The sequence below is a fragment of the Carassius auratus genome, chromosome 27 (assembly GCF_003368295.1).
Source record: "Carassius auratus strain Wakin chromosome 27, ASM336829v1, whole genome shotgun sequence".
NCBI lineage: Eukaryota > Metazoa > Chordata > Actinopteri > Cypriniformes > Cyprinidae > Carassius > Carassius auratus.
Genome location: NC_039269.1, coordinates 21,110,200 through 21,133,369, shown reverse-complemented (window position 1 = coordinate 21,133,369; position 23,170 = coordinate 21,110,200). Strand labels below are relative to the sequence as shown.

The window sequence follows — 23,170 nt, the reverse complement described above, 5'->3', positions numbered from 1 at the left end:
CAGGAAGAAGGAGTTTCCTGATCCTTCTTCTTTGTCAGAAATATCAATAACTCTTGTCCAAAGGTAAACTGGGTGTGCATGAATACAAACTTCCACAGGAGGTGTGTTAGTGTTGTTTTTAGCTTGCACATTGGTTTGGAATGGCTAAATCCTCACATTATCACCAAACAGAAACGCCTTTTGATTGTCATGCCTGGAGCAGGAGGAAAGTGCATGCTTGACTACATAGATAAATCCATCAAACATGGTTACATAATCAAAATAAAGGTATAAAAAATATGTAGGTAATCTTTTCAATCAAATTTCAAGTACATGATTGTATGTCATCCTCATATTGCCTTAAAAATCCCTTCATTCCTCAATATCTGCTGGATTAAATTAAGTGTTTTATTGACCTCCTCATGTTTCATTTAATACACTCATTAAAATCTCTTTGTTCCATTTATGGCCTTCACAAGCTGTATAAATACATACGGCATACTAATGAAACACACCTTATGGAGTTATTGTTTCTTCTAAGTAAAATGTGTCCAAAAGTTTAACACAGAAAGGAGTGTTTGTTAGGATTACACTGTGCTAAATTATTCAAGATGTGAAATGTTGTTGATAACAGGACTAAGTGGACAGGCCACCAGTATTACATAACACCAGAGCCATTATACACAAGATTGGGCATTTTTCTTGCAGCCATATTAAGATCCCAAACTATCTTGTTATGTAATATTTACTAACCTATTATTTGATCTGCAGCGATCCAACTATTTTCTTTTGTTTGGAGAGATTCCTGCATGACCCCATCTCTCATTTGCCACACAGATGACAACGGACGTGTTCGGAAGCCGAGCTCGTTTTCCCCAGCTACCCACAGAACCGATTCCTGCCTCCGATCCAGACTTGGCAGGGAGGATGAACCGGCATCTATTCTGGCTCCAGTCCTAATTGGTCTAAAAATACACGTATTGTCATCGATCAATTAATCTGTTAACACATACATTCTTTCTTTTCACGACTGTGTTTATGAAACAGCATTACCCATCAAAAGGGCCGCGCTTCAAGGGTGCATTGTTTAATTCCAGAATAAAGGTTTGCTTGTGAAGTGAAAAAAGAAAGTTATATATCTCAGTCACGAGTTTGGGATTTCATCCCAGCCCTCACGAAGGACAGCTTAAAGTTGTTCGAGAAACTTTTTCAGTTGTGTCACCCACACCTGCAGAAATCAGTCTGGATGTGCTCAGAAAACAAATTAGCGAAATATCCTCATAATACCCTAAAGCTCAAACAGGTGTGTTTAGATCTATCCTCTTAAGATTGGTATAAAAAACAACCAGCTGTTTTTTATGTTGAGAGAGATCAGACAAAGAAGATAATTCCGCTCTAAGGAATATTTAAGTCATTATCTTCATCAGTCTGCTGCACTCTTCCCAGAATTCAGCTCTCAGACATTTGTCTGATATCACACGGATGCTATGTTACTTCACATACATGTTTGTAAGAATGTACAGTGAATGTGGGTGGAAATTCAGGTGCTGTCTGGCAGAATGATGATTGACGCTAACATGACGTGTTATGAGACCATGATGACTGATTGAAGGAATCAAGAAGATTTAACTCTCTTAAAGCATCTGTGAAAAGATCTCCAGGGTCAAATAAAAAATTAAAGGCTCTGCACAGCTGCCAGAAGGGGGGGAAATGTGAAACAAAGCCTAGAAGTGGATTAACTCAAAAAAGTTTCAGTCTGCTTAACTTTTGAAGGATGCAGGTGCAACCTACTGCTCACCTGAGATCTGTCGCTGCCTTGAACTCCTCCAATTCCTGGAACAGATTCCCTGAGCTCCCAAAATCCATTAAGAGTCCATAAACAACAGCACCATTCATTGGGATTTCTTAGTTTCCTCTGAAACTAAGATGAATGAGCATGTTACACATGTAGCTATTTAAGTACACTGCACCATTTCCCATTCACCAAACTCTAAGATGAAACATTGTATCAAAGACTGTGAAACTGCTTAGACATGGCTTTCATTTTCATGCCAATGAGTCTTCAGTTGTTCATAGTGTCTCAAATACAATTCAAACAACAAAGTTTGAAGTGGCATAAAAAATTACAAGGTGCGAATAGCATGAAGCCAGTGAACAAGATTTGATTATTAGAGCATGAATATACCAATGCTGAGAGATTCTGAACTCTATCTGTGCGTGGAGGTACTGCTCAGCCCTTTCATATATATCCCAAAAAACATTAATGAACAAAAGGCCTGACATGGCTTTAATAACAGAAAAAAAAGGACAAATATTTGGGACATGATCACTTGAACAGTAAGTAGGTATCTTCTCCATGATGTGCAAATGCCAAGAGCAGATTTTCATGGATCTTACGGAAAGTTGGAAAGGATCTTTGCTATTACAGCTGAATTTTAGATTGGGATCTAAAGACATGAACAAATTCCAAACTGACAGACGATAGACACTGGTCCAGTAAAACAGATTGAGCTTTTGTTTAGCACAACTAAAGCAAAGATGACCTCTAGAGACTCGGAAGCAAAGTGCACAGGAGAAATAGGCCGATACTTTTTGCAATCTAGTAAAATATATATTTAAGCAGCATGATATTTTTTTTATAAGTTATATTAATAAGTTAATATAAAATATATCTTTTTACACATGTACTGACAGTTACTTTGTTTATTTTCACTCTGCCAATGAAACTAGATCCAAACAAATTCACAAAAGAATGAAAAGAACTGTTTTGAAAGAATCGTTTGATTGAAATAAAATCAATGACTATAAAACTATATCAGAATAGGCTATACATACTTCCATATATTCAGCAAGATGCATTATATATTCCCATCTGTGCTCAAATTCTTTTGAATGGTTTCATGTATATAGTCATGTTAAGTGTGTGAACATGTTCTGCATTTATTCTCCCCATGTTTTTTGTTTTTTTCTTGAAAATTGTATTTTAATGTGAGGCAGCTATAGTTGTATTAAACGAAATAACTGCTTTCAACCGATCAATCTGTATTCATAAACAAATTGATTATGCATTAAAGGTGAAGAGCATTTGATTCAAACCCAAAAAAGGCTGGTTGTAGCTTATAATCTCTTGAATATGAAAACATAACAAATCCATTTGTCTTAAATTATAGTGCAGAACAAAGTGCAGCCATTTAAGTTTCCCCAACAGGGTATTGTGTATCAAAAAGTTAAATGAAAATAAATAAATACAAATAAATAGAATGAAGAAAATATTACATTTATACAATAAATTACACATTTAACTGTCTGGTTACCAACATTCTGCAAAATATCTTCTTTTGTGCTCAACAGAAGAAAGAGTCTCATAGGTTTGCAACTTGAGGGCGACTAAATAATGACACAATTTCCATTTTTGGGCAAACGTTTCCTTACGTAAGCAGTTTTAGTATAAGTAGCCTTCAAGGAGTACTGCAGTGAAGGTACAAGTAGTTTTATAAATTTACATAAACATATTTGCATGCTTTACTATGTGATGTAAATATGTAAAACATCACATATTTTATGAATAGGCACATATTGATTAAATGATATTCATGAAATGAATGATATTATTTTTAAAATAACCTTATTCAAATAAATATCATGTTTAGGCTACACCCATGATTGTTTGTTTATTTACTTATTATTGAACATGCATGTATTTTCATTCTTAGAAGTGTGTTAGTTAAATTTAAATAAATAAATAAAAATAAATCATTAGAATGAAGAAAATATTACATCTATATAAATAAAAAAGGAGTACCTGAAAGAAAATTACACATTTTTTAGGCTCATAGTATTCAGTGGCTGACTGTTATAGGTGATTTCATATAATACTGTAAATGTCAACTCATTACTTGTCTGAATTTCCACATTATAATGGAATCCTAAAATATTAGTCATAAAATGAATTATTGTACTTGACCAATAAGAATGAAACACATCCAAACTGGATAAAGGGGCCTCAATATTTTGCCACTTACAAGACATAATGTCATGAAAGGGAGAAAAAAGATAATCTATAGCAATTAATCCCATGCGTTAGCTCTTTATCTTTCTATTCTTCTTTTTGTGTGACTGACTGAGGTCTGTAAACTGCTGTTGTCCCTTGAAAATTGGAAATTCACACCCCTGTGGCAAAAGCAGACACAGAAGTGGCACAGTAGAGCTGTGGAAAGATTGCTCTCTCATCTCCTCCTGCTGGTAGGTTATATAACATTTACAACTGGACAAATTTAGTCATTTCAGATTTAATTTACAAATATATAGAACATACCTATAGGCCTAATTACAAACTCAAAAGAAATAACTACTCTGTGTTTTTTACGACACAACCAAAGTACTTGAATAAACTTCGCGATTTTACACAGCCAATAAGTTCCTGAATTAAGTAGGATTTTGAAAGAATCGGTTGAATGAATGATTCACTCGTAAAGATGGCCATCTGTCACTACCTACTGGATGGACTGTACATGAGCACTCGTGCAATGCAGCTGACCAATAAAATTCATGGAGCAAAACTACTTTTTCCCACACACATTTTGTTTCGAGTACTCTCATCACACCAAATAAACACTTCAAGTTTTCAGGGTATTTTTAGGACGGCAACAAAAACAGTAAACTAAGAAAACTGTAGAAGTGACCAGCCTCCAGTGGGTGGATGATGGAGGGCATTTGAGGTGGGACAAAGTTAGTCTGGGAACTCAGTAAACATGGGAATCAGAGGGCTAGAGAGCGAAATCTAGGGTGTGAGGAATTAGGTCACTTGCCTGGGACACTTAAGTGGGAACACAGTTCATCTGAGTGCCACATTGTTTCTCAATGAGATGGTCTATGCCTTCAGTGACACAGTTTTGTCCCATAAAACATTTTGTTCCTCACGTTTTGCAGACAAAAGCATGCCTCGTGTGCCAGGCCATTCCAGTCAAGACTGCGACTGATCTTTAGCCCATACTAATAATGGTCATTATTGTGTTTCTCAGGCAGGACAAAATCACTGCAGTTGGTCTGCCAACTTCGTTGAGAAAACAAAAAAATATCTTTAAAAAACATTCAAATTAACTAACACCATTATTAACAACTGATATTATTTTCCTAAATTAATTAGCAGTGATAATTAGAAAATTCAAATGCTACGTATTCACACTGCATCCGTCAGTCCTGGTGGAAAATCCCAAATTGACTTTTACGGCCACACTTTCTAGGTATGTTGATTTCCAAATTAAATAATAGCAAAACCAAACACTGCTCCACTGATGACACTTTAACACAAGAGCTTTAAAAAGAATAAAATAATGTATTAAAAGAAAACATGCTTGATAACTCAATCCATCAGCAGTCCTGAATCAGAACTTTCTGTGGGAAAGCGTAATTCCTCCTCACTATAAACTTCTTAGCAGAAAGCACAAAACTTTGTCTTTGATGAATTATGATCTGTTTTCAAGAGCACAGCTAATAAAACACGGACGTGACCTCAACAGAGGACTATTAACTATTTAACAACAGGACCCCTGGTCCCTTCACACAGAGAGTGTGGGGAGTTAGCTATGGTTTGCTCTTTATTTAGTGCAAAGATTCGTTACACACATTAATCTACTCATTGCTTTATTTTCTAAAAGAACTGTGTAAAAAGAAATGGTTACACTGACCTCTACTGACAGCTGAAGAGAAACAACCGTTTTCACGCGCGCACACACATACACACACACACAAGTATTTACTTTCAAACAATTTCCTCTCTGAGATTGCTAGTGAATTTCAAACATAATTCAAACGGAAAGTACACATGGCATTTATAAGTAGAGAAACTACTGTTTTCTTGTCAAATATATACCCAACTCCAATAGCGTAATCTTTGTTTTGTTTACAACTTTGAAAATGTATTTATTGTGTAGAAAGTTTTTTTAAATTGTAGAAATTTAAGTACAGTGATATAACTCTCACATATATCTTAATAAACCATAAAGAGATAAACCCTGCATTGAACAAATACTTGAGGAAATGAGTGTCTGAACTACGCTGAAACTTTTCTTAATGGTCGGTGTTTACTTTGTTTTCGATGATTAAACGCGACGAGTGTATGGGCGCTTCACGCGTCATGAGAATAGGCGGCAGTACCGAGTCTTTCACTGACTCTATTCAAATGATAATCATCGAGAGACGGTTCTTGTTCCGGGTCGTGCTGTTTTGCTATGCTAAGTGAAAAACGGTTTTAAAAGCGTCAAGTTAAGTTATAAATACAGTCGTCTTTTGGGGTTTTGGAAACAGATTAGGACGCTATGCAAAGACCACAGTTTCGCCATCCCCGCCAGGGCTCTGGTCCGCGGGCCGCAGGCTTCCGCAGCCCGCCTCCAGCCTTCGACAGGACAGGGAGTATGTTTCCATCGCCTCCGTGGGCATTTTCAACCCCACCGCCGCCGTTTGGACCTAGATTTGGACAGCGTTCTCCCAATAACGTTACACCACCGAGAGAGTTTGGCGGTAACAGAGGCGGCGGTGGTGGGAAGTATTTTAACAGTCAATCTCCGGCTCAGACCCAGCGCAGATCGAGCCCTAGTCCCCGCGGCGCACCGTTCGGACGCTCGCCGTATGAGAGTCCCAGACGACACTCTGGATATCAGGTAGTTCACTCGCGTTCAGGGCCAAAGTAAAATACTAATGCGCAGCTTGAGTTTTAAACATTTTGTGCTGTAATTTCAATTATCTACGGTATTTGCTGCTCTAATCTGAATCTAATTTCGGCGATCTATGAACGTTTGTTTTGTTGTTGTTGGTTTGGACACTTACTATGCAATCTCTGTGGTCTCTGAGTAACTGTGGTCGTTTTAACGTCTTTCTGCATGACAATTTTCTCCTTAAGGGTTCACCACGGACATCCACTCCGTTTGGGTCAGCGCATGGCAGGGAGAGAGGGACAAATGATATGGAAAAATATTACAAACCATCCATGCTCCAAGATCCCTGGGCTAACCTACAGCCCATCTCAGTTACACAAACTCAGTCTAAATGCAACTCCAAACAAACCAATACAAGCAGACAAGGGAGGTACTACAATTAAAACTTTATCTAACTTCAGTGAAAGGGAAAAAGTCACTGAACAGTCATTTTTTATTTAGTGCACCAGTAGTGCACTAAATTTTTAAAGTCAAACGGAGCCAGCTGAACACATGGACCTGAGGCTGGATTCACCAGCAATAATTCTTGAGAAACTGACTTCACAAGATTTTCTAAAATCATATGTACTTGCTTGTGTAAAGAGACATTCTCTTTTACTTTTATATCTGCACCTCAACATCAGGATTGTAAAAATGGGGTGCTATTGTAACTGGCATAGTAGTTTGCCATCTCTGGCCCACTCCCATGGAGTTTGTAAATCCTTCATTGAATTCAGAGGAATATGTCTTCAAGCTCAAAATGCAGTCTTAACAAAAGATGTCCGATCAACACATCCATCTACCTCTCAATATTGACTGTGTGCTGTTAACTAGAACAGGTCAGGTCAAGTATTTGTAAGTTTGGCTCCTTTACTAATTTTCTATGGACTGTTTATTTTGTTTTTTAACTTTTTATTTTTGATGACTTTTTTGGTTTTATCAGTCTATGGTCATTTCTTTTTTGTATATATATAAAAACAGACAATGTAATCGTAAACAACCCACAAAGAACTATTGTTGAATTATAAGCCAAATATAATTAAAAGTTGTACTTGTAATGCAATACAGTCCTTGTCAAAAAACACTGAAATCTGTTACGCCTTATTTACTAAAACCTTGTTTAATATCTTCAAAATCAACCTTACCATGGATAATGTAGATAAAACAGGAACATTACTACACCTCTCTGCAAGTTGTAATAGTCTTTTCTGTAGGCATTACGTTTTTGTTGTACAATATACAATATGAGTCTCATATTGGAGGTCTACAAAAATATACTTTATTAAATGTAACACAAACATAACAGTTAAAATAAAAAAGTATGTTCAGTTTGCTTAAATGTTTCCATTTCATTTTCATATCACCATAATTACTGTTGTAATATTACATTACATAAGTGCGTAAGTTTTTTTTTTGTATTGGTCGTCAGCTAGTTCTTTCGATAAAGCTTATAATTTGCCCTTACCCTATTTCAAATTCAGATTTCCGCATGTCCAGCGTTTTACCAAGAGATGCCCAAAATATAGAATGTAAGCGTATAAGAAAGACTCAGACAATAGAGGCTTATATTAAAATGTCTTGTATTGTTAACTTTCTTTTTTTGCGCTCAAAGAAAGTCAATTTTTTAAGTAATGAGGGGTCTCTTGAGGCATCAGCTGTTGACATATCAGCATCATTGCCACACTGGCATGCTTACCGCACAAACAGACCACTGAAGAGTTTGTTGAGGAATAGCAACCCACTATGACTGAATAAACAAAGGGAAAGAAAACTTGCATATGCCACAATACACACAAATATTTGGTTAAAGACAGTCACATTTTAAAAGAGGCTTACAGACCGTTAACATTTAAAGGAAACTGTAGTTTTAACTGCAAAAGAAAAAAAAGCATTAATATGGAGATAAACTGTCAACGTCATATTTATTTACACATGGATGTGCTTATTCAAAACTTCATCAAAGGCTGATGATTCTGGTTTACTCCAGGTCTGCAGGGGTCTGAAAAGCAGATTGTGTCCAGCCCTTATAGAATTTAGTTTTACTATGAGTGAGCGTGATTTCACAATATACTCTTCCCCTAGAACTCAAATTCTGAAAATTTTACTTTACAATAAGAAAATATAATTACACAGGATAAACGTAGCAAGAAATATTCCGTTGCATATAAGTTATAATAAAGTATACAATTCAGTCTGTGTAACAAAACATTCCAACCTGCTTTTGCAGTTAAGTCAACTCAAGCTAAATTATGTTCTCATTTCTACATTGCTAAATCTGTGTGAGCTGGGATCCCTAGATAGCACAAAACAAACCTCTAAATCTAGTGCCATACACACAGGGATGAGCCCTATAACTACAAATATTTGATGTATGTGTGTTTTAGGAGGGATTGGCTTATGTTAAATCACATATTTGAAACGAGTTTGGTGCACTTTTAGACTCATTAAAATGAAATAAAGGACAGTACCAACTTTTCTGAAATGCATGGGCTTTTAGACTTTGAATTCATAGAAAGGTTTTGGTAAAAGAGCCAAGAATAAACTTCATTGATTCCAATGTTTATGAGCTGTGTATTTCCCTGGTAATATTCGGCATTGCTTATGTTAGGCAAAGATATAGAGCTATAAATTTCTTTTAGAAAATGACTAAAAGCATTTAAGCAGCTTGACACCCAACATTTTTGTAACATTAAGGCTTTACTTTAGGGAGTAAAACAGAAGGTTTAAACACGCCGTGAATTTGCTAACAAATAGTTTGGAGTAGTAGTATTTTTCCTACAGTATTAGTGTTTAGCAATCAATTTACTCATATTCACCTAAAAGTAACTAAAGTAAACACAATCCAAGTAATAATGATTCTAGTAGTCAGTTCTGGTGTGCTTGTGCTGAGAAATGCTTTCATCTGATATGGCGGACATTTAAAACCGTTTGTCATTTTAATGCATATCTGATGTTCTGTCCTCTTATACCCATTGAGAAACAACAATGAGAAGAAACAGACACAGACTGTAACCTAGATGTGTTTTAAAGAGATAATCTCCAGGATTTTTGCCTGGAGAGTGATGAAACCTGATGGATTTTTTTTGGAAGCAGTGGAAGGGTAGAGAAAAGACGTTAGTGTTATAGTGCGACCCAGTCGTTATAAAATGCAACATCTTTCGCGAATTCTCTTTGCCAAACTTTTCCTCTTCTTTTTTCCATTTTTCTCTTTGCCATCTTCCATTTTTCTGGCTCTGATTTCACGCATAAGATCAAAAAACACCTGGAGAGATTATGAAGTTTGTATGAATCATTAACACTGCTAATACAGAATGATTTATTTATCTTAGTAAAGTAAATAAATGACAATTGTCATTTTTGATTGAACTATCCCCTAAAAGTATCACATGTCATGGTTTCCAAACTAGTTTTTGTATGGCCTACCTTATCTACGTTTGCACGGGTTTTGGCAGAAGTCTCGACGTAGCTGACTGCCCACTGATCTGCTCTGGCCTTGGCCTCCTCCACCCCGACTTGCCGTCGGTCCTCCAAGTCTGACTTATTTCCCACCAGCAGGAAAGGTACGTTCTCCTCCTCTTTTACCCGAAGGATCTGTTCTCTGAAGTTTAAAGATAAAATGAGAAAACTCTGGATACATTTTGCTGCATGGACACATTTAACCAACCTTTTGACTTATACCCTGCAATGCCAGCATTGTGTTAATCACCAGTTTTCAAGTCATCTACCTGAAATCAGCAGTAGCAGCAAAGGATTCCGATTCTGTGATGGAAAACACGCAGAGAAATCCCTCTCCACTGCGGAAGTAATTGTCCCGAATGGCAGCGTAGTCCTCCTGTCCCGCCGTGTCGAGGATGTCGATCTGAACCTCCTCTCCATCCAGAACCACCTTTTTTCTGTAGCTGTCAGCTTTGGTGGGCTCATAGTCTTCCACAAACTTTGAAAGAGATCAGCACAATTATACTTTGTGGTTAACCTCAATGTACACATTCCTAAATATTTGAAGTCTTACCTCATCATACATGAATTGCAGTGTTAGTGCTGACTTGCCCACACCACCGCTGCCCACCATTATTACTTTGTGAAGGGTCAAAGCATTCCTGTTAGCAGCCATGGCTTCAGGCAACGAGAGATGGGTGGCAATGTAGTGAAAAATCAGAGGTAGATGGGTATTAAAGGAATCCTAGAAGGAAGAACTTTGAGAAGAGAACAGATGATAAAGAACGGTGCTTTATGTACAGCATTCAGGAACAATTATCAACATTCATTAATAGTAATATAGCTGCACCCTTTCAAGTGAATAAGACATGTTTGGGGTGTCACTTGTGAATAATCAGCTTTGTCTTGTTCCCATCATTCACCCTGCTAATAATGATGATAACACAGGCCTACTTTATTTTCGGTCCCCTGAGAAAATGGTAAAACAATGAGGCTCCTTATACAAGCTAGCATAGCATTTGTTGGTTCCCTTCCTAACTGACACTGACATCACTGCTTACTAGACTGAGGCAAAAAAAAACCTGTGTCAATTCACTTAAAGAATTGCTGATGGTTTGCCCAAAAATATAGGTTCTGTCATAATTTACTCACCCTCATGTCATTCCTTCTATGGAACATAAAAGATATGTTTAAATGTTTATAGCCAAAGAGTTTTGGTGACCGTTGACTTCCATTGTATTGACAAAAAAAAAAGCGTAACATCTCTCAAAATATGGTCTTTTGTATATTCCACAGAAGAATAAATTCATACATATTTGGAATTGCATTAATGGTGAGTAAATGATGACAGATTTTTCATTTTCAGGGTGGACTATCTTTTTTTAATCTTCCTATCAAATGCTTCAATATATAGCCAAATCCAAACTTGAAAACACAATAGCAGCCAACTGTCCAGATTGTGAGGCTATAGGTCATAGGTGTAATGTGATTATATATTGAGTATATATATAAAAAACACCTCTTTGAAAAGCTGAAATCATGGGTGGAGTCACTATACATAATAGAGGATGACTGCTGTTGACTCAAGTGCAAGCCAGGCTGCTAACGACCGCAGTTGCTTTCTCAGTTTACACAGATCATCTGTGGTGTACATGGAAAGGGTGTGACATGTTATGCAGGATCGTTGACTGCTTCCACACGATTGATGCCACATTAACAAGATTGTTGGCACCAAGAGTGAGAAAAAAAAAATGAATGGAATATTTAAATGAGCACTTGACTAATGGGGCATCACATTTCTTATAGAGGTGCCTCAATAGGCTTTTGTTTCTGGCCCTGGTTCATTTTAATAACACATGAGAACGTTACAGGTTTGCAATATGGCATAAAGTGTAGTTAGTATTTTTGAGCCAAAGACTATGGTTTTGAACTGGCTGATAAATATTAGAATACAGTGATGAAAGGGCCTTTTGTTAATTCATACAGATTGCAAGGTCAGAGGAAACAAGTGAGATTTCTGCTTCTGCACCCCTAGGGTACAATATTCTGACAGTGTAGATAGCCAATTTGTGACCCTGGACCCCAAAACCAGTCATAAGTTGCACAGTATATTTGTAGCAATAGCCAACAATACACTGTTTGGGTCAACATTTATTTATTTTACTTTTATGCCCCAAATCATTAGGATATTAAGTAAAGATCATGTTCTAGTAAGATATTTTGTACATTTCCTACTGTAAATATACCAAAACGTATTTTTTGATTAGTAATATGCATTGCTAAGAACTCCATTTGGACAACTTTGAAGGAGATTTTCTCTCTCTCTCTCTCATATATATATATATATATATATATATATATATATATATATATATATATATATATAAATTTTTTGCACCCTCTAAGTAAGAAAAATTTTGTCCTATATCATCTCAATTTCCAAAAATTGAACCTGGTTTTGTGGTCAATTTTATGAATAGTTACACTGAATAGTTTTATGAATGGTTTCAACGGCTTTTATATGCAGCAGCAGCATCATTTAAATCTAAAAATCTAAATTATATATTATATATATGTGATATTTACTATAATGTAACTGTATGTACAATGTATTTTGCCTGCGGAGGGCTTACTTCGACGACAAATACATAAACAAACTAACTTTGGGTCGTGATCCATTCCATAACAATCGAACAACGGCTACAATACATGCGCGTGATATCTGACACCTGTTCCTTCCTACAGTCGTTTACAGGAAAACAAGACATGCGTGAATTGTATTAATTCACTGTTGTGAGAATTAAGTCATTCTATGCAGGGGTCCTATCATTCAAAAAATCTCGACCATCCAGAAAGTGTTCATTTATTGATAAAGCTAATGACAGCTGCTGAGCTAACTGGCTAACTCCGTTGTGTCAAAATGACAAGCGCGAGCGGCTGCTGTAGTTCATGAGCACTTGGAAGTAATATCAAGAGTGATTTTCCTGTTATATTTAAACAGTGTCAGCACGCTAACTGCTACTTCCGTGTTTCAGGGAAGATTTGGTTTTAGCACTCCGAAGCTAAGAGCAAACGTACTGCTTGAAAACTTACGTGGTGGTATATCAAACCATCGAACAAAACGAATGTCAGTGTGCTATCACAATAAAAGTTATAGAAAAGATGTGTACAAATCAGATACTTACCAAATGAACGGGCACTTGCGTGTTCGACGTCTTGTTAGCTTTGCTGCTACGATCAGATTTGTTTTGCTTCAATGCATGACTCAGAAGGGAGTAGCACTGCTGACAGCTTCGGCTGGCTGGGTTTGGTCTTCACAAGACTACCAGTTTACTTGTGAATAGAAACAATATAATATTCGTATATGCTAAGACCTGAACGTGTTAAATAATGCCACATAACTCGATGGGTAACGTCTCCGCCTAAGGCGTCTTTCTCAACTACAAATAGTTTTATTGTTGTTTTTGAAATTTCTTGTCGATTATATGTCTGAAGTGCCGAGTGTACAGTAGAGCCTCAAGACTAAAACGTTATGTTTTGCGATGTCATCACCACAAGAAAATTGTCCGCCTAGAGGTCTCCTGGATAACTGTACAGCTCCGACAGGAAGGAAGACCAGCAGAAAAAACTTCATGTGCTTTTTTAATGGGCATGTGTAGCAGTGAAATAGCAATTGCCCGCGTTATTATAGTATTTCAATCCAAAAAAATCTAGCCACTAAAACAGCTATGTGATTATGAAGTTGACAAATTACATACAGAGCACCGACTGAAGCCTGTAGTGATGGTGAGCTGGACTGCCGTACCCGTAACTTTCTATCTCCATAGCTAATAGAACTGAGAAAAGTTATTTAGTAAGTTACTTTGTGAAATAATAAAATATTAATCTCAAGCCGAAGTTCATTCCATAACCTGCAGGATATCATAACAAGAGGCGTATGCTAATGAATGATGCCAGAGCCAACTTTACTTTTCATTGATCCAAGTCAGTTCTCCGCATGTTCCCACAGGTGTCCAAGCAGAATAAACACCTGTGTAGTTCATATTAACAATAAACATTATTCACCACCAGAAAGTGTCTTATTCTTTATAAGCCAAGTTTTCAGTATATAATTTTATTTGATCAAATTTTCAAGAACGATCATATTGTGATATATACTTTAAAGTAAATTTCCAGCAGCCCTTCAGTGTGAAATGATTCTTCACAAATCATTCTGACTGGTGCTCAAGAAATATTATTTTAAATCTCAATGACTGCTGCTCAGTATTTTTGTGGAAACCATGATACATTTCTTTAAGGATTTGTAAATAAATGGAAGGTTCAAAAGAACAGCATTTCTTTTGAATAGATATACTATAAATGTGTTAAACCAAAACATAACGTTTTTTCAATTAATCACAAGGAGATATTCTTCATGAGGTAAAGCCATTCGAAGAGTGTTTATTTGGTACGCTGGTGGAAATGGATGTAACAAGATAAACTTAGAAAAATCAGGTCTGTGAAACGAAACTAAATTGAAAAGTAAAATAACCCTGAGGCATGTAGTCGAGAGATTTGAAAAGAAAAGTATATGCCTCTGTTTGCACACTGTTTCGACACTATAATTTTGATGCAATCTAAATAAGGTTAATTTGACATCTCTTTGCATTGACACGCTGCATTCGAGGCACTGAGCTCACTGAGTTTACATAAAGATTGCTGAGTGTCTGTATCTAACGAGTTGTGCACTTTATTTATACAGTAGTGCCTCTCACAAGTGTCTAGTTTTAAGCATCATTTATAACTTTAACCATCTTCATACACTATAACTCTGTCAATATCTCATACAAAAATCTCTTGACACACATCTCATTTACAGCCCTTCAGTCATATTGGAGTTGCTCTCCATTCTTTCCCCTCAGTGAGTGCGCGGGGTTGGTGGATGAACACGCTGTATCGCACACCCTGATTAGCAGCAGCGCGGATGAATCCACTATTCGCAGTCATAGTAATGGCCCGCAGGGTGTCCCCAGTCCCAAAGATCATCAGTGATCTACGGTTCACCTTTGAGCTCATAACCAAGCGTTGTGTTCGCTCAGACGGCTGATCAGGAACTACTTTGAGCCTGGATAGCAGCTGCTCCGCTCGGGATTTTTCTCCAGGGCCTCCTAACGTTTCCAAGATCACGCGGAAATCCTCAACCGCGGAATGGCAAGCAAACAGCTCTTTTCCCTTCATGAACTCCTCCAGCCGGGGCAGGACCTTCTCCTGGCGCTCCTGTGCAGCCTGCTCCGTCAGCACCACTTCCTTAAAAGTGAAGTGACAGTTGCCGTGGCTCAGGGACGACACATACGTGATCAAAGTGGTGATGTCAAGGTTCACCCTGTTGCACACATCCACCTTCACTTCAGTGGGGAAGGCAAGGCTGGCCACGATGGTGTCTCGATCAACACGGGTGTGGGTGAGGTCAGTGTCGTCATCATCGTCCTCATCCTCTTCTTCTTCTTCCTCCTCCTCCTCAACCAAAGCTTCATTCTCTCCCTCCTGGTCCTCTTCAAAACATCCAGGTTTGTCTTCACTGTCTTCATCCTCTTCCCCTTCGATTATTGTATTAACAGCAACAATGTCACCTCGCACAGAGATGCCCATCTCTTTGAGCTTGTCAGCCATAGGGCTTGAGACCCCATTGTAGAAGGCAAATATGATGTGAGGGTTGCTGTACTGCACGGGCTGCTGCCGACTGGCCTCAAGGAAATCTTCTGCTTGTCGTATCACGCTTCTATCTCCGTACTGGCCACGGCCTTGCCAGATGTTGTGCAGCGCCTCCGCCTTGCGCCCGATGGCTTTCACCCAAGTGTGTCCGCCATTTGCCACCACGTCGACCACCAAAGTCTGCTTCTGGCCGTCGGGGCCCTCGTAGGTGAAGACGTGCAGGACGCTCGCCACATTCTCTAGATTCTCGGCTGATTCGACGATGGCCCTCAGATGAGTGAGATTGGTACTTTGCAGGTGGGACTCCTTGATAACAACCTTGCCGGCCTCCACCTTCTGCAGGAACTTGAGCTCTGCCCGCAGCTTACTGCAGAGTTTAGCACGTCCCTCAACCTCACAGCCTTGGCGACTGCAAATCTTGTCCACTCTCTCAAGCAGCTCCTTGGCTACTCTGATCCGGTCCTGCAGCGTGTTGTAAGTAGCCATCGCTGTTGAACATCATTCCTACAGAATGAGAAAGACAACAACATGTGTAATGCTTGTATATTACATTGATGAATAATAGCTAATGCTTAGAATTCCTAAAGTTTTACATAGAAAATGACAATTGAAGGAATTGTTCAACCAAAAGTTAATAATAAACCACAGATTTGTTCATTACAAAGATTCAGCTTTTCCTTTCACAAGACTTTAATTGATGGACTAGCGTCAAGTCGATCATTGTGATGTTTTCATCAGCTGATTGGACTCTCATTCTGATAGCACCCATTCACTGCAGAGTGATGTAATGCTAAATGTCTCCATCTCTATTCAGATTATGAGACAAACTCAACCAGGTATTGGTACATATGGAAGAAATTTCCACTTTTGGGTGAACTGTTCCTTTAAATCATCATAGGCGTTGGTAATCTAGAACTTTCTGGGTCTCTGATTTAAACAGAAAATGGTACGCAAATGGACAAGACCTCCCGAGATTTCGCTTTTTAAAATAAATGATTAATAGCAGCAAAAGCAAGAAGATACAGGAATATATTAAGTAGTAGAATAAACAAAATCGTAAAACTTAAATGAGAAGGTCTGTAAATAAGAATACGTTCGCTAAAGCGTGGTTTTAAAGCAACACAACTGTAAAATTCATATATAAACATAAAGCCTTCTACACATTCTTACGAGAATATCAGTCAGTGCCCAGCTAATTGCGTTGTTTTTACACTCCGGCTCATACATATGTGGGCTTGTCAGCTTGCTTGGTTAAAGCCATGGTTTTCTACTTACCAGTGACTCTCTTCCTGTTTGCTTTATATAAAAGAAGGATAACAGTTTAAGTAAAGAATGTTATCTAGGAAACGATGTAATACTTACAGCACATACAGTTCAAGTTCGGTCTCTTCTGTTGTGGGCTGACGCTCTTCATCGATGAAGTAGAGGAACGTAGTGCTGTCACAAAATGTTTGTGTCGCCACCTAGCTTGGAGGTTTATGAATTGCGTGACTTGTTAATGTGTAGCAGTATTATACAGATATTGTATACTTATATTTGCCACTTGAGACAAATTAGGAACAAACGTAGCATATTGATACAGTGGAATTTTATATTCTGAAGATGTACTTTACATCTAAATTCTATATTCTTAGTCTATTAATCGATTTTCTTTATTAATTCCTCCATGCATTGGAGAACGCTGTGTAAAAATAACCACTATGGCAAACCGTTTTAACATTTATTCTTTTAAAATTACTAGCATCTATTTCTATTTTACTATGATTAATATTATTATACTTATAAACAGTTCAGTAAGTTAGTGGCATTCATCTGATGACAAGTAAATAATAATGTAATGACTAATCAGAATAAGCAGTTTATTTTTCAATCAAAATTTTACCACTGAGATTCAATTTGCTGTATTGGCTACATTACAGACTTTTTAATAAATAACGTAAAATTATAAATATAAAATATTTTTGTGTATCTAAGAAATAATTAGGCCTAATTACTAGTTACTAGTCAAATTAACCCTCTGATGGTCTTTGTTTCCTGTCCACACTCATGTTTTTTGGGGTCCCCAGAGACCCCAGACAATCAGTGTTAATTTTGACACGAAATTTTAATTTAGTTTTAGTCTTAGTCTTTTGACTATAATTCTTTTTAGTTTTAGTCAAGTTTTAGTCATCTGATTTGTTTTAATTTTAGTCTTATTTTAGTCGACTAAAATTGCTTGGTATTTTAGTCGACTAAAATTGCTTGGTATTTTAGTCGACTAAAATAAGACTAAAATCAATAACAGATTTACTAGACAATTTTTTACAACTGGTATAGGAAACAAACTTAACCAAAATATATAAAACACAAATTCAACTTTATTTCAACACAACTGTGTCTTTATTTCGATTCAAAAGCTTTTATGCAGCAACAAACACTGTCATGATAATGTAAACAATAACTAGCTGCCAATTGACCATCAATAAAAGAAAAATAAAGTTAGGTCCAGGACCTTAAAGTTTACAGCTGAGCTGAACAATAAGTGCATACATTTAAAGTAAATATTTAATAAGTTGGCAGCTAGGTGGATTAAAAAAAGTAACAAGATTTTATAAGGTATTCATTTGTCTAGCAATATTGTATGTTTTAAATACTACAATATTGCTAGATTTGTATGTATAATGATAGGATGTGAACATTCATGTTTCACATGACTAATATAGAAATATTTGTGATATTGTCAACAAGTAGAACATTATAAAATATGCTAAACATTAGTATTAATCAAATGTATTTATCATGATATTACGTATTAGTATTGTGCTCGCATCTAATTTGAAGAAGGGGCTATTTTAAAGTACTTTTCAGTTCGTAATATTTAATGCTACAACATCTACGCACTGCACTATTCCAATTTTGCTTAGCTCAATAAACAAAAGAACATCGTTGTGAAATTACATTTGAGAAAATGTCCGGGTGGCTCGTCTGTAAATGTCTTTTCAAATTGGTTGTGTTCTTGCCACGAATGAGCGCTCTGCGTGCTTTACACTTTGTTTTGTTTTGTTTGTCGTCAAACGTGAAGTGAGCTGTGGACATTTTGTTGCTCTTTTAGACAGTAGGGACTTTAAGCAACAGCTGCGAATGGAACGGCTACAGCGACCGGAAGTTTGCCGTCACACCGCTGTAGCCAAGAACGTAAAAGTCACTAAGCAACGGTAAAACAGAACAGCGCAACGCAGCATTAATTCATTTATTGAGATCCAAAAAAATATATAATTTAAAAAAGCAAGAGAAGGATTGCTTTTGGCGTTAAATGACAATCTTTTGTCAGAAGAGGAGTTTTTAATATTGTATGATGTAAATAAGTCTAAAAACATAACATTTATTTACCTAACCTCTCACGTTGTAGCGACTCTGGCAAATCAGCTATTCTCCCGTAGTAGACCGTTAAATTAGAACGTCACAAAGTAGCAGTTAAATTCGCGCAGGCGCAATACAACGCCAGAATGGCGTTGCCGTTCCACCAGAGGCTGTTGCTTAAAGTCCCTATCACCTCTTCGAATGCCGACTTCCCGGGAGCTCATAAAAACTGAAAACCTTCGCTTCACGTCTCAATAAGTCAGGCTCTGATTGGTTCTCTTCTCTCATGCAGTCTGTTCTGTTTTGCCGGTTCTTTTGCTCATTCCTCGCATCTCTCCCGTCTGCTGATTTGATTTTCGTCACAGTCTATTTTCGTCTCGTCCTTTATTCGTTGACGATAATGTCAATCAATTTAGTCATAGTTTTAGTCTCCATCAGTGCCTTCTATTTTAGTTTTTGTTTCGTTTTCGTCAGCAAAAATATATTCGTGACGAAAATAATGACGAAAATATTTAGTCAACGAAATTAACACTGCAGACAATAACATTTAATTTTGTAACAATATAATAGTTTTTACAAGTGTAATTTTACTCTGTTTTGGTAATATTTTTACTCAACATTTGTGCAGTTTTTGGAGGATTTATGATATCTTTTAAATTTCTTTAAATAAATAAATAAATATTCATTTATTTAAATAGGCTTTTTACAAAAAAAAACAACAACAACAACAGCATTTGATGTAAAATTCTCTTTATAAAAGACCCAGATTTCTAACTTTCATTCATGGTGATAACATGGATAATTTTAAATGTTTTAATGTAACATTTATTCCCATTTTTTGGAAAATTCAGTTTTAAAATTAAAAAAATAATAACTTTAACCGCTAGATGGCTATAGAGCTCCACTATATGCTGTTTGCTATTTGACTACCTGAAAGATATCTTTTCACAAGTGGGATTCAGTTGGATCTAAATATTATAAAACCACAATTATAACATAAATAAAATATTTTTTGTCAAAAAAATTTTTTTTTTACTGAAAAAAACCCAGTTTTTCAATAATGTTACATTACAATGCATTGCAGGCAGTAAGCATGGTAAACCGCATGACTTCTGTAGACAGGGTTGGAGCAGGTTTGTGTGTGTGTGTGTGTGTGCATGCTAAATAGTTTTATCTCATCCTGTCATGTCTCTCTCATTGGTGGTTCTGCATTTTGCATGATTTTTTTAAAATAATTATAAGAGACCAGTTGTTTTATATCCTCACAAGTGTGTGTGTGTGTGTGTGTGTGTACACATTGTCAGTGTCAGTGTCACCGCTTTATATTTGTGTTGGTTCTGAATTTTGGATGATTTTATTAGACAAATGATAAGAGAACAGTTTTTTTAGTCTCAAAAATGTATTCCTCTATATGTGTGTGTGTGTGTGTGTGTGTGTGGGTGTGTGTACGCGTGTTGTGAACAATATAATTTAGCATTGTGGATGTTTTTTGCAATGGTGGAAGTGTGCCACTTTATTTGTGCCATTTCTGTCGATGTGTTCTGCGTTGTTTCTGATTTTGATGATGAATTTATTCTTATTTTGATTGCAGGGTCGATCAGGAGTGTCACAAATTTTGTCACGCTAACATAAAAACAGATATAATTCCAATTTATTATTATTATTATTTTTATTTTTTTGTAGATCTAGAAAGTGTTGAGAGCCGTAAAAGGTTTCATACCATTTGGACAAAGGGAAAACATTTTTTTTTTATTTGAGCAAAAGTCATTTGGGGTCAAAAAGACCCCGAAAACCATCTGAGGGTTAAAATATCTGAGCAAAATTTGTCATTAAAAAAGGAATGGCATCAATTTGCAATTTGTGGTAGCAATGGAATATTTAGTTGTCAGTTAATTGGGATAATTATAGTGACTAATGGAATATATATATAAAAAATTGGCACTACTAGACATTACCTTTTGTAATAAAAAGGTTTCTTATGTAACCTGACTTTTAAAAATCACTTTTGTTAAATCACTTTTATACAAAGCTGTTTGAATAAACATTATGTATGTAGTAAAATAGAAAAATAAATAAACAAATAGTAGGTTAGTTACTAAGTACAAGCAATTAAAAATATGTACTAGTAATATCAAAATAGTTTTCATTCAACAATGCATGCTAAAACGGCTTGCCACAACATTAGACATCGTGGCTTTAAAAGCATTGCGTTTCTGTTCAGGACAGAGGGAGGATATTAGGTCAAAGTGATTTGCGCTCGCAACAGACGCTCATGTACTCATGGTAACAGATTCTGCACGAGCGTATGCGTGCTCCTGACGCAACAAGTATCTGGTTTCCAGCCTCTCCTTTGGATGTCTACGCGCTGTCTGGAGACGAAGAGCTTTTAAAATGAAGAAAATGCATAGCCAACACTGTATCTGAAGGAATACAGTTTTAAAACTGACGTCTGTTGAACTGCGTTGAGTTTTAACTGATTGCATAATAGTTGCTCAGACTTTTGCCGTTATTTCTACTTTTCTAGTTGCATTACAGGATCGAACCGTATCTGGAAGCAGTCTTTGGGGGATTTTCATCACATCTTTTCTTCAGTCGTATGTGTTTTACGCATATGGATACTTTTCCGGAGCGCAGACGGTAGATTATGCATTCCACAGGATGGGTGCGAACAATGGCAAACAGAGCGGGAGTGAAGGTGAGTGCCAGAATCAAACTCTCACAGCCAGCCACAATGCTGCTTTTCCACTGTTAAATCTCGGTGGACAGCAGCCATAGTTGTGTCAACGTCACTATCCCCCCTTATTCTTTGTGGGCAACACTAGCTTTGCAGAAATCTCTTGTATAAACAACTTTTTAGAGTGTACTGGTCATTTTCTGTTATAGGTTTTGATACATTTTAAAGGACCCTTTAAACTTGCAGTTAAAAGACTTTCTGATGTTTCTGACATTTAGCCATTATAAATACACATATCACATGGATATATATATATATATATATATTATGTCAGGATAATAATTTTTCTCCCATGTTTGTTAGAACTGCATTTTGTTAGATTGAACCTGAGGAAAGCCCTGGTGCTTAAAAAGTTATTTTTTTGCATAGGAATACAGAATTCATACATTAGAATTTCACCATTAGCCTAGTCAAAACATGTCTAAAACGAATGTAAATGTAACATTATTCGCTGTTTTTAATGTTTGAGAATGTTATGCTTAACAATCCAGCTATAAATCTAAATATTTACAGTATATTTAGTGCCTAAAATCTATTTTTCGTTGTCCGATTCATTAAGTATAAAGACACATGAAAGGACTCATATCCTTCTCTGTTTGCCGCTTTAAAAGCAAGCATGGTTCTTAAAGCAGATTTATGAGAACTAAAGAGCTTTGTGTTTGGAGCTGATAAGAAACGAGTGTGTGTCGGCATCAGAGTGCACAATGCAATGGTTTTACTAAAGTAACCATCAACAGAGGGTGTGTGTACTTTAATAAGCTGTGAATCATAGCCTTAGACATAACATTTTAGCTTTGGCAGATTTCTGCATTTTTTCCCCCCAACATATAAGAATATGACAGCGATTAAAGGTCAGGACAGAGACTGTCTATTAAAATATTAATGTTGAAGGTTGCTACTGATCATCTCATAATAACAGTGAGCATTCACGCCAAAGATTTTGCTCTCAAAGAGTGAGTTCTTGGCTGCTTGAGAGACTTGTGGTCTTTTAAAGCACACCAGATTTCTCTGGAAGGTCAAGGTTTGGCCCTCAAGACTGGCATTCAGTGAGAAAACCAACAACTCCCCACACGCAGATCTCCAATTGACATATTTCACATATCACAACCTTTTGCAATGTTTGCTGTTATCTTTCGCTGCTGAGATCCTTTCCAAGTTGATGTTATCTACTGATAAGTTTGGTTATTTCTACTTAGAACCTCACTTGATCATTCAAATGCACTATATTAAAAATTGCAATTTGTTAGCAAATTTACACTTTTCTACGTTAAGTGGTGTTATGGCTTCAATGCACTAAATA

The 23,170-nt window shown here is 36.7% G+C and overlaps 4 protein-coding genes across 5 annotated transcripts in view; 2 read left to right on the top strand and 2 right to left on the bottom strand.

The window, feature by feature from the left end:
- The first annotated feature begins 6,135 nt into the window (after positions 1-6,135).
- On the top strand, positions 6,136-8,004 carry LOC113045851 (M-phase-specific PLK1-interacting protein-like). The gene is made up of 2 exons (XM_026206547.1): positions 6,136-6,638; positions 6,878-8,004. The coding sequence occupies exons 1-2, from the start codon at positions 6,297-6,299 to the stop codon at positions 7,073-7,075; spliced, it is 540 nt and encodes a 179-aa protein (XP_026062332.1). The 5' UTR covers positions 6,136-6,296; the 3' UTR covers positions 7,076-8,004.
- A 230-nt stretch (positions 8,005-8,234) lies between these two features.
- Positions 8,235-13,706, bottom strand: LOC113045850 (ras-related protein Ral-A-like). The gene is made up of 5 exons (XM_026206546.1): positions 13,292-13,706; positions 10,681-10,864; positions 10,397-10,605; positions 10,095-10,269; positions 8,235-9,933 (listed from the first exon to the last, which is right to left on the bottom strand). The coding sequence occupies exons 2-5, from the start codon at positions 10,780-10,782 to the stop codon at positions 9,811-9,813; spliced, it is 609 nt and encodes a 202-aa protein (XP_026062331.1). The 5' UTR covers positions 10,783-10,864; positions 13,292-13,706; the 3' UTR covers positions 8,235-9,810.
- Positions 13,707-14,521: 815 nt separating this feature from the next.
- LOC113045848 (UPF0415 protein C7orf25 homolog) lies at positions 14,522-17,251 on the bottom strand. 2 transcript variants are annotated; one of them, XM_026206544.1, is made up of 2 exons: positions 17,160-17,251; positions 14,522-16,301 (listed from the first exon to the last, which is right to left on the bottom strand). In XM_026206544.1, the coding sequence occupies exon 2, from the start codon at positions 16,281-16,283 to the stop codon at positions 14,973-14,975; it is 1,311 nt and encodes a 436-aa protein (XP_026062329.1). In that variant the 5' UTR covers positions 16,284-16,301; positions 17,160-17,251; the 3' UTR covers positions 14,522-14,972. The 2 variants fall into 2 exon arrangements, with proteins under 2 accessions (XP_026062329.1, XP_026062330.1); XM_026206545.1 differs by lacking the exon at positions 17,160-17,251 and adding an exon at positions 17,073-17,159.
- Positions 17,252-21,339: 4,088 nt separating this feature from the next.
- LOC113045847 (F-box/LRR-repeat protein 7-like) overlaps positions 21,340-23,170 on the top strand; it is a 32,141-nt gene continuing 30,310 nt past the window's right edge. Inside the window, exon 1 of the mRNA XM_026206543.1 lies at positions 21,340-21,831. Within this exon, the coding sequence (XP_026062328.1) occupies positions 21,795-21,831 (37 nt within the window). The 5' untranslated portion in view covers positions 21,340-21,794. The remainder of the gene's footprint in view (positions 21,832-23,170) is intronic.